Source organism: Anoplopoma fimbria, chromosome 6 (genome assembly GCF_027596085.1).
Source record: "Anoplopoma fimbria isolate UVic2021 breed Golden Eagle Sablefish chromosome 6, Afim_UVic_2022, whole genome shotgun sequence".
Classification (NCBI taxonomy): domain Eukaryota; kingdom Metazoa; phylum Chordata; class Actinopteri; order Perciformes; family Anoplopomatidae; genus Anoplopoma; species Anoplopoma fimbria.
In genome coordinates, this window is record NC_072454.1 from 402,245 (window position 1) to 413,473 (window position 11,229).

Consider the following 11,229-nt stretch of genomic DNA (forward strand, 5'->3'; position numbering starts at 1 on the left):
ATTCAAACCAAACAAACACAATAAAGTGAAGATAGTTTAACAGGAAGTGTTAGTGTGTGTGTGTGTGTGTGTGTGTGTGTGTGTGTGTGTGTGTGTGTGTGTGTGTGTGTGTGTGGGGGGGGGTCACATTTCAGTCTCAGCCAATAAGCTCTCACCTAGACCTGATGTCAGCAAGACCATCTGTGGGCTGGAGTCTGAAAAGAACGACACATGTAGAGCTTCAGATTTAGAGGGTAAAACCACCAAGTCTGCATCTTCAGCAACATGAACTTTGAACTCTTTGACTACACATCCTGCTGAGCAGTTTCCAAGTTATTGATCCGTTTTTAGATTGATGCCTTCAACCAGAGAACCTTTTGTTTCACCTATGACAATCAATGTTGTTTAAAAAACAAGTTTAACAGAGAAGCTTGAAAGTCACAGATAAAACCACATTGTGTCACCTCAGTTTTAGAGCAAATTAATAAAACATAACATGTTTGTCAGTGAGCTTTAGAGGAGGCTAGCACTAGTCTTTATGCTAAACCAAGCTAACCAGCTGTAGCTCAATATTCAGTGTACAGACATGAGAGCATAGACTGTATAGAATATGGACGTGTTCTCGAGAAGGGACCGTGGAGGAGCTCCTTTATGGTCTAACATGTAGTCATGTGACCGTGGAGGAGCTCCTCTAACATGTAGTCATGTGACCGTTTATGGTCTAACATGTAGTCATGTGACCGTGGAGGAGCTCCTTTATGGTCTAACATGTAGTCATGTGACCGTGGAGGAGCTCCTTTATGGTCTAACATGTAGTCATGTGACCGTGGAGGAGCTCCTTTATGGTCTAACATGTAGTCATGTGACCGTGGAGGAGCTCCTTTATGGTCTAACATGTAGTCATGTGACCGTGGAGGAGCTCCTTTATGGTCCAACATGAAGTCATGTGACCGTGGAGGAGCTCCTTTATGGTCTAACATGTAGTCATGTGACCGTGGAGGAGCTCCTTTATGGTCTAACATGTAGTCATGTGACCGTGGAGGAGCTCCTTTATGGTCTAACATGTAGTCATGTGACCGTGGTGGAGCTCCTTTATGGTCCAACATGAAGTCATGTGACCGTGGAGGAGCTCCTTTATGGTCTAACATGTAGTCATGTGACCGTGGAGGAGCTCCTTTATGGTCTAACATGTAGTCATGTGACCGTGGTGGAGCTCCTTTATGGTCCAACATGTAGTCATGTGACCGTGGTGGAGCTCCTTTATGGTCCAACATGAAGTCATGTGACCGTGGAGGAGCTCCTTTATGGTCTAACATGTAGTCATGTGACCGTGGAGGAGCTCCTTTATGGTCTAACATGTAGTCATGTGACCGTGGTGGAGCTCCTTTATGGTCCAACATGAAGTCATGTGACCGTGGAGGAGCTCCTTTATGGTCTAACATGTAGTCATGTGACCGTGGTGGAGCTCCTTTATGGTCCAACATGAAGTCATGTGACCGTGGAGGAGCTCCTTTATGGTCTAACATGTAGTCATGTGACCGTGGTGGAGCTCCTTTATGGTCCAACATGTAGTCATGTGACCGTGGTGGAGCTCCTTTATGGTCCAACATGAAGTCATGTGACCGTGGAGGAGCTCCTTTATGGTCTAACATAGTCAGTCATGTGACATGTCATGGAGGAGCTCCTTTATGGTTAACATGGTCGTGGAACATGGTCTAACATGTAGTCATGTGACCGTGGAGGAGCTCCTTTATGGTCTAACATGTAGTCATGTGACCGTGGAGGAGCTCCTTTATGGTCTAACATGTAGTCATGTGACCGTGGAGGAGCTCCTTTATGGTCTAACATGTAGTCATGTGACCGTGGAGGAGCTCCTTTATGGTCCAACATGAAGTCATGTGACCGTGGTGGAGCTCCTTTATGGTCCAACATGTAGTCATGTGACCGTGGAGGAGCTCCTTTATGGTCTAACATGTAGTCATGTGACCGTGGTTTTCCTTTGGGTGTTCATTATTCGGAATAGGAATATAGAATATTTTTTATAAACTGGGATAGAAAACCAGTAAAACCAGATTCACATCTAGACCTCTATTATTCAGGACACAAAACCTCCTACCGTCACGGAGGACACCTAACACAACAGAACCAGCTAATACTGGGTCAACTGGGACTCCTCCAGATATACTGTGTCCAGTGGGACAGACTGGGCTTAAGTAGGACAGCACCAGGCTAAAACTGTGAAAGAACCAGTATGGTAAACTACACCAGTAGAACCAATATGGTGAACTACACCAGTAGAACCAGTAGAAATAGTATAGTAAACTACACCAGTAAAACCAGTATGGTAAACTTCACCAGTAGAACCAGTGTGGTAAACTTCACCAGTAGAACCAGTATGGTAAACTACACCAGTAGAACCAGTATAGTAAACTACACCAGTAGAACCAGTAAAAACCAGTATGGTAAACTTCACCAGTAGAACCAGTATGGTAAACTTCACCAGTAGAACCAGTATGGTGAACTACGCCAGTAGAACCAGTGTGGTAAACTTCACCAGTAGAACCAGTGTGGTAAACTTCACCAGTAGAACCAGTATGGTAAACTACACCAGTAGAACCAGTATATTAAACTACACCAGTAGAACCAGTAAAACCAGTATGGTAAACTTCACCAGTAGAACCAGTATGGTAAACTTCACCAGTAGAACCAGTATGGTGAACTACGCCAGTAGAACCAGTGTGGTAAACTTCACCAGTAGAACCAGTGTGGTAAACTTCACCAGTAGAACCAGTATGGTAAACTTCACCAGTAGAACCAGTATGGTGAACTACGCCAGTAGAACCAGTAGAAATAGTATGGTAAACTACACCAGTAGAACCAGTATGGTGAACTACACCAGTAGAACCAGTAGAAATAGTATGGTAAACTACACCAGTAGAACCAGTATGGTGAACTACACCAGTAGAACCAGTAGAAATAGTATGGTGAACTACACCAGTAGAACCAGTAGAACCAGTATAGTAAACTCCACCAGTAGAACCAGTGAAGGATCCTGCATCAGGAAACCAGCATCATAAAGTGGTTAAGTAAACTTCTGTACTGGTGCTGTACTGGTTTTGTGCAGTCTGAACCAGTCTTGCTGTCTTTGTAAAGGGGGACAGTCTGGGGGTGAGGAGAGGGGGGTGTTCAGCCCTTACTGCTGTGGGGGAGCCAGGTGGGGGGCTGGTACTTGTCTCTGATTGGCTGGTACTTGTCTCTGTAGGCGGGGCCATGCTGGAGGGGCGGGGCCTCTCGGTCCTCGTCCTCCTCCCCTTCAGACAGCAGGTCACAGATCTGCTGCTGCAGCTCCGGACCGATGTCGTTCTCCGCCAGGACCAGAACCCTCAGACTGGTGGGGTAGTTCTCCACCATGTCCAAGAACACCTAGACACAGAGACCACGTCAGACACAACTTTATTTATACACACATTAGAAACAACAAGGCAGACGGGCCTCTATTGGCTGAGAGGTCTGTGATGTCACACGGTACCATGGTCCAAAACTACATCACAGCTTGCAGACAGCAGAACCGTTAGACCGGGTTTGTCATCAGACCAGGTCCACGTGTGAACCGCTTTGACATAAATCATATGTATATATATATATATAATATGTGTGTGTGTGTGCGTGTGTCAGTGTGTGTGTGCGTGCGTGTGTCAGTGTGTGTGTGCGTGCGTGTGTCAGTGTGTGTGTGTGTGTGTGTGTGTGTCAGTGCGTGTGTCAGTGCGTGAGTGTGTCAGTGTGTGTGTGTGTGCGTGTGTCAGTGTGTGTGTGTGTGTGTCAGTGCGTGAGTGTGTCAGTGTGTGCGTGTGTGTGTGTGTGTGTGTGTGTGTGTGTGTGTGTGTGTGTGTGTGTGTGTGTGTGTGAGTGACTGAGCAGTGACATCACACACTGACGATGACATGTGATGATGATCTGCTGTGTGATTGGTCGACCTGTGCTGATTGGTTGGTCAGTCCGGTTCCCTCCAGGTCCAGAACCTCCAGGGTTCTACTGGACGCCACGGCAACCGCCAGCATCCCTGCAATCTGATCACCTGGAAACAGAACCAGAACATGTGATGTGTAGTGTGGTGGAGTACACGGTGGAGTACACGGTGTAGTACACGGTGTAGTACACGGTGGAGTGTGGTGTAGTACACAGTGTAGTGTGGTGCAGTACACCATGTGGCCTGTAGAGGCGCTGTTACCCAGCGGGTTGTAGTCCAGGTTGAGCACTCGGAGCTGGGAGCTGTGAGCCACAGCGATGGCGAGTCGAGCCCAGCCTTTGGAGCTGATTCCTGGGTTAGCACTCAGAGTCAGCTCCCTCAGACCTGCAGACAACCACAAACACAGACGATCACTTTAAGGCTGACTGATCACGTGATCAGGTGATCCTGATCCAGGTTCACGTTCTTAAATGAAATCCTTCTTTAACGTCACCATTGTTCTCAGTAAATATATTTCTAAAGGTGCTATTGACATGAAATGTTCACCAGATGTCGGTAACAACCCAAGTAATCCATACATACAAAGAAAACCAAACAAATACGTTAAGGAATTAAGTTATGTGTAATAAAATGGAATGACACAGGGAAAAAGTATTGAACACGCTTACTGAAATGTATTTAATACTTGGTACAGAAGCCTTTGTTGGTAATGACAGCTTCAAGACGCCTCCTGTATGGAGAAACTAGTGGCATGCATTGCTCAGGTGTGATTTTGGCCCATTCTTCCACACAAACAGTCTTCAAATCTTGAAGGTTCCGTGGGCCTCTTCTATGAACTCTGATCTTTAGTTCTTTCCATAGATTTTCTATTGGATTCAAGTCAGGTGATTGGCTGGGCCATTCTAGCAGCTTTATTTTCTTTCTCTGAAACCAATGGAGAGTTTCCTTGGCTGTGTGTTTGGGATCATTGTCTTGCTGAAATGTCCACCCTCGTTTCATCTTCATCATCCTGCTGGATGGCAGCAGATTTTTATCAAGAATGTCTCGGTACATTTTTCCATTCATCCTTCCTTCAATTATATGAAGTTTGCCAGTGCCGTATGCTGAAAAACAGCCCCACACCATGATGTTCCACCTCCAAACTTCACTGTTGGTATGGTGTTTTTGGGGTGATGTGCAGTGCCATTTGACCTCCAAACATGGTGTGTATTATGGCATCCAAAGAGTTCCATGTTGGTCTCATCTGACCAGACTATATTCTCCCAGTATTTCACAGGCTTGTCTAAATGTTGTGCAGCAAACTTTAAACGAGCTTCAACATGCTTTTTCTTCAGCAATGGAGTCTTGCGTGGTGAGCGTCCATACAGGCCACGGCGGTTGATGCATTACTTATTGTTTTCTTTGAAACAATTGTACCTGCTAATTCCAGGTCTTTCTGAAGCTCTCCACTAGTGCTCCTTGGCTCTTGGACAACTCTTCTGATAATTATTTTCACTCCTCTGTCAGAAATCTTGCGAGGAGCACCTGGTCGTGGCCGGTTTATGGTGAAATGATGTTCTTTCCACTTCCGGATTATGGCCCCAACAGTGCTCACTGGAACATTCAGAAGTTTAGAAATCCTTCTGTAACCAATGCCATCAGTATGTTCTGCAACAATAAGGTTGTGAAGGTCTTGAGAGAGCTCTTTGCTTTTACCCATCATGAGATGTTTCTTGTGTGACACCTTGGTAACGAGACACCTTTTTATAGGCCATCAGTTGGGACTGAACCAGCTGATATTCATTTGCACTGACAAGGGGCAGGATTGCTTTCTAATTACTGATAGATTTCAGCTGGTGTCTTGGCTTTCCATGCCTTTTTGCACCTCCCTTTCTTCATGTGTTCAATACTTTTTCCCTGTGTCATTCCATTTTATTATATATAACTTAATTTCTGAACTTATTTGTTTGATTTTCTTTGTATGTATGGATTACTTGGGTTGTTACCGACATCTGGTGAAAATATCATGTCAATAGCACCTTTAGAAATATATTTACTGAGAAAAATGGTGACGTGTTCAATACTTATTTTACCCGCTGTATATATATATATATACACATCATATATCATGTGACCGTGTCATGTGACTAGGTTCATTCGAGGTGAGTTGTTTTTCTCCTAACGGTGGCGAGAGCAGCATCAGGGGGCGCTTAAGGAAACCTGCGGTGAAGTCGGACAGTTTTCAGCCTTCAATGAAAACACAGGAAGTCCTTGAAATGTTTACTTCCTGTTTGTTACATTTGTAGGCTACCTGTAGTTTCAGACTACGTTTGGAGATCTTCTTATTTATTAAACTATGTCATTATTATAATGAGGATATACGATTGGGCATATTTTAGTTCTTGGATGTCATATTTATTTAAACATTTATATATAATCTGTGGACTGAAAACATGTTGACATCAAGGTGGAATCAGGCTTTATCAATTAATATCTATATTTACAGATACTGAATAAATAAGCTTATGTATTATTATTGTTATTGTTATTATTATTGTTATTATTGCTATTATTATTGTTATTATTATTGTTATTATTATTGTTATTATCTCCTTCCGCTTATCCGGGGCCGGGTCGCGGGGGCAGCAAGCTAAGGAGGGTCCTCCAGACGTCCTTCTCCCCAGCAACACTTTCCAGCTCCTCCTGGGGAACCCAGAGGCGTTCCCAGGCCAGACGAGATATATAATCTCTCCAACGTGTTCTGGGTCTACCCCGGGGCCTCTTACCAGTTGGACGTGCCTGGAAAACCTCTAAAGGGAGGCGTCCAGGAGGCATCCTGATCAGATGCCCGAGCCACCTCAGCTGGCACCTTTCGGCGCGAAGGAGCAGCGGCTCTACTCCGAGCTCCCTCCGGATGTCTGAGCTCCTCACCCTCTCTCTAAGGCTGAGCCCAGCCACCCTACGAAGGAAGCTCATTTCGGCCGCTTGTATTCGCGATCTCATTCTTTCGGTCACTACCCAAAGCTCATGACCATAGGTGAGGGTTGGAACGTAGATGGACTGGTAAATCGAGAGCTTTGCCTTTCGGCTGAGCTCCTTCTTCACCAAAACGGTCCGGTACAACGCCCGCATCACTGCTGACGCTGCACCGAACCGCCTGTCCATCTCCCGCTCCATTTTACCCTCACTCGTGAATAAGATCCCGAGATACTTGAACTCCCTCGCTTGGGGCAGTGACTCACTCCCAACCCAGAGGGTGCAATCCACCGTTTTCCGGAAGAGAACCATGGCCTCAGACTTGGAGGTACTGACTCTCATCCCGACCGCTTCACACTCGGCTGTGAACCGCCCCAGTGCGTGCTGAAGATCACGTTCTGAGAAGCCAACAGAACCACATCATCTGCAAAAAGCAGGGATGCGATTCTGAGGTCCCCAAACCGGAAACTCTCCTCCCCCGGCTGCGCCTTGAAATCCTGTCCATGAAAATCACAAACAGGATTGGTGACAATGGGCAGCCCTGGCGGAGGCCAACACGCACTGGGAACAAGCTCGACTTTGTGCCGAGTATCCGGACACAGCTCTCACTTTGGTCATACAAGGACCGAATGGCTCGTAGTAACGAACCAGGTACCCCATATTCCCGCAGTACCCCCACAGGACTCCCCGAGGGACACGGTCGAAGGCCTTCTCCAAGTCCACAAAACACATGTAGACTGGATGAGCAAACTCCCATGCACCCTCCAACAGACCTGCAAGGGTAAAGAGCTGGTCCGCTGTTCCACGGCCAGGACGGAATCCGCATTGCTCCTCCTGAATCTGAGGTTCGACAATCGGACGGAGCCTCCTTTCCAGCACCCTGGAGTAAACTTTCCCGGGGAGGCTGAGCAGTGTGATACCCCTATAATTGGAGCACACTCTCCGGTCCCCCTTTTGAAAATGGGAACCACCACCCCGGTCTGCCACTCCACAGGCACTGTACCCGACTTCCACGCGACAGTGAAGACACGTGTCAACCAAGACAGCCCAACAATGTCCAGAGCCTTTAGCATCTCCGGTCGAATCTCATCCACTCCTGGCGCTTTGCCGCTGAAGAGCTTTTTAACTACCTCAACGACCTCCGCCAGGCATACGGACGAGACTTCCCCTGAGTCTTCAGACTCTGCCTCTTCCACAGAGGACGTGTTGGTCGGGTTCAGGAGTTCCTCAAAGTGTTCTTTCCACTGCTCGACAATATCCCCAGTCCGGGTCTGCAGTTCTCCCCCCCTGCTGAGAACAGACTGAGAAAAGCCCTGTTTCCCCTTTCTGAGTCGTCTCACGGTTTGCCAGAACTTCCTTGAGGCCATTCGAAAGTCCTTCTCCATGGCCTCGCCGAACTCCTCCCACACCCGGGTTTTTGCCTCAGCAACCGCCGCAGCTGCAGCCCTTCTGGCCAACCGGTACCTGCCTGCTGATTCAGGAGACCCCTGGGCCAACCAAGCCCGAAAGACCTCCTTCTTCAGCTTGACGGCCTCCTTCACCGCTGGTGTCCACCAGCGGGTTCTTGGATTGCCGCCACGACAGGCACCGATCGCCTTCCGACCACAACTCCTAGCAGCAGCTTCCACAATGGAGGATTTGAACATGGCCCACTCGGATTCCAGCCAGACGTTCCCAGTTCACCCTCACTACACGTTTTACCGGGTCTGTCCGGCAGCCTCCCCCGCCACCTGATCCAACTCACCACCAGGTGGTGATCAGTTGACAGCTCTGCTCCTCTCTTCACCCGAGTGTCCAAGACATACGGCCGCAGGTCTGATGACACAACTACAAAGTCGATCATAGACCTTTGGCCTAGGGTGTTCTGGTACCAAGTACACTTATGAACCTCCCTATGCTCAAACATGGTGTTTGTTATGGACAGTCCATGACTAGCACAGAAGTCCAACAACAAAGCACCACTCGGGTTCAGATCGGGCAGGCCGTTCCTCCCAATCACACCCCTCCAGGTTTCTCCATCGTTACCCACGTGAGCGTTGAAGTCTCCCAGAAGAACTATGGAGTCCCCAGTCGGCGCCCTTTCCAGAACACCACCCAAGGACTCCAAGAAGGCCGCGTACTCCGAACTGCCGTTTGGTGCATAGGCACAAACAACAGTCAGAGACTTTCCTCCTGTGATTCCCAGTCGCAGAGAGGTGACCCTCTCGTTCTCCGGGGAGAACTCCAGAACAGCGGCGCTCAGCCGGGGGCTTGTGAGTATCCCCACACACAACTCCGGAAAAGGAAAAAGTCCAGCCCCTCTCCAGGAGTTTGGTTCCAGAACCGGTGCTATGCGTGGAGGTGAGCCCAACTATATCTAGCTGGTAGCATTCCACCTCCCGCACCAGCTCCGGTTCCTTCCCCGCCAGAGAGGTTATTATTGTTATTATTATTATTGTTATTATTATTATTGTCATTGTTATTGTTATTAATATTATCAGCCTCATCTAGTGTCAAATCTTACATTTACACTGAAAATAAGAATTTTCTACAAAACGTGGTGTTTGTTGTCAAAACTAAGAGCCAATCAGCTCTTTGATCTGGAAACAGCCAGGCGTTTCCCATCATGCACTGGGTCATGCAGTCGGTGGAGAGCAACTGCGGCCGCCTCGCTCTAAAACCTGCAGTCGCCTCGCTCTCTGAGGTCATCGTTGCCCACGTGTTCATGACGTCAGACACAAATCTACCCAGCATGCATTGTGTGGCGATCGCCGGTGATTGATTCTGTCTGTGTCACGTGACACAAGGTTCGTTGAACAGACAGTCCTGATCAGAATCGAAACCACATCTGGTTTCCATGTGGTTGCCGAGGTTCCAGTCCGTTGCTGCTGCTGGGATGGTACCATGAAACAATGAAACCTGATTCCCATGTGAACTGGGAGTCCTGGTGGAGGTCCTGGTGGAGGTCCTCAGGTGTTTGTTACCTGACTTTGCTCCGTCGGGCGGCAGCATCCCACAGATCAGCGCCAGCGCCTCGTCTCCCAGCATGCAGTCTCCCAGGTCCAGACAGACCAGCGCCGGGTGGGTCGACAGGGCCGAGTTCAGGGTCACCAGGCCGGCGTCCAACAGCGGGCTGCCATGGAGACTGAGGGGGCGGGGACAGAGTCACACCAGTCACATGACCACATGCGCAGTTTAATGTGTAGTTTAATGTGTAGTTTAATGTGTAGTTTAATGTGTAGTTTAATGTGTAGTTTAATGTGTAGTTTAATGTGTAGTTTAATGTGTCTCTGTGACCTCCCTAATGGCGTGTTCAAAAAGCGAAGCGAATATTCGCGACGCGTCCTCTCGTCAGTTTACTTGCAGGTCCGTTTGTGTTTATTCGCTTCATTCGCGTTAGACTCGCTGGAGAGGGGGAGGGGCTTATCTCCATGGAAAACGTTGTCAACTCATTTATTTCCGCCATCAACCATGCAATAAATAACTACTATATCTGCTTTGAGCTCGTTGTGACAGTCCCGGATGTCCCGGGAAACTAAACGCCGTCTTGTCTGGTTCATGACGTCATCCGGAGGCGCTCGGTGGATTTCATCCGTATTCACTGAATCCAGCAAGCAACCCGTCAGCTGGTTTACTACAGCTGTGTGGTTTACTGTGATTTAATTATAATAAATGTACAAAAAGGGACGCCGAAATAACAACATAATGATGGTGGTTTGTAAAAAGTCAGAATTCATGTTTTGTTAGTTCTCTCTGCAGGACGACAGGACATCACTTTATAAAAGCTTGTTTAGTGAACGGAGCTCGGATCGGTTGGTGCTGGACTTTGCTTACATGACAGGATGACAGGAGGAGAATCTCAACGCTGATTGGCTGTCGCAACACAGCGTTAAAGAAGCCGCCAGGCTCGAGCTCGCGTCTCCTCGCGTATATGCGCGTCTGTGCGTTGACTTGACATGTAAACTAAACGCGCGAAAAATTCGCTTCGCTTTTGGTGTGAACACGGCATCAGAGGCCACCTGAGCTGTCAGACCCTGCAGCCAATCAGAGGAGAGGGTGAGAGGCTCCGGTACTCACAACAGGGTCTGCAGGGACCGGTTGGCCTTCAGGGCGTCGGCCAGGTGTCGGGTCCGGCTGATTCCGGACACGACGCCCAGGTTCAGGTTGAGCTGAGCCAGCGAGCTGGACTCGGCGACGCCGCGGCAGACTCGTCCGAAGTCTCGGTCGGAGAGCTGGCAGCCGCGGACGGACAGCAGCCGCACGCCGTCCTCCTTCAGGCTCTCACAGATGTCCTGAACCTCCGCCGCCGACAGCAGCTCCCCCGTGATCTGGATGGAGGCCGGCAGCAT

At 48.4% G+C, this 11,229-nt stretch overlaps 1 protein-coding gene across 1 annotated transcript; it reads right to left on the reverse strand.

Annotated features, from left to right (window-relative positions):
• Window positions 1-123: 123 nt before the first annotated feature.
• lrrc73 (leucine rich repeat containing 73) lies at window positions 124-11,229 on the reverse strand. Its single transcript, XM_054600632.1, has 6 exons — window positions 10,958-11,229; window positions 9,865-10,025; window positions 4,208-4,330; window positions 3,954-4,054; window positions 3,177-3,402; window positions 124-194 (listed from the first exon to the last, which is right to left on the reverse strand). The coding sequence occupies exons 1-6, from the start codon at window positions 11,227-11,229 to the stop codon at window positions 124-126; spliced, it is 954 nt and encodes a 317-aa protein (XP_054456607.1).

Bases quoted from the DNA above. Each gene is read 5' to 3' on its own strand.
- lrrc73 (XM_054600632.1), bottom strand. From the start codon at position 11,229: ATGCTGCCGGCCTCCATCCAGATCACGGGGGAGCTGCTGTCGGCGGCG. The intron at 10,026-10,957 runs GTGAGTACCGGA...CCGCCCCCTCAG, and splicing joins CGGTCCCTGCAGACCCTGTT to TCTCCATGGCAGCCCGCTGT. The intron at 195-3,176 runs GTAAGGGCTGAA...CGTTCTTTTCAG, and splicing joins CACCTGGCTCCCCCACAGCA to ACTCCAGCCCACAGATGGTC.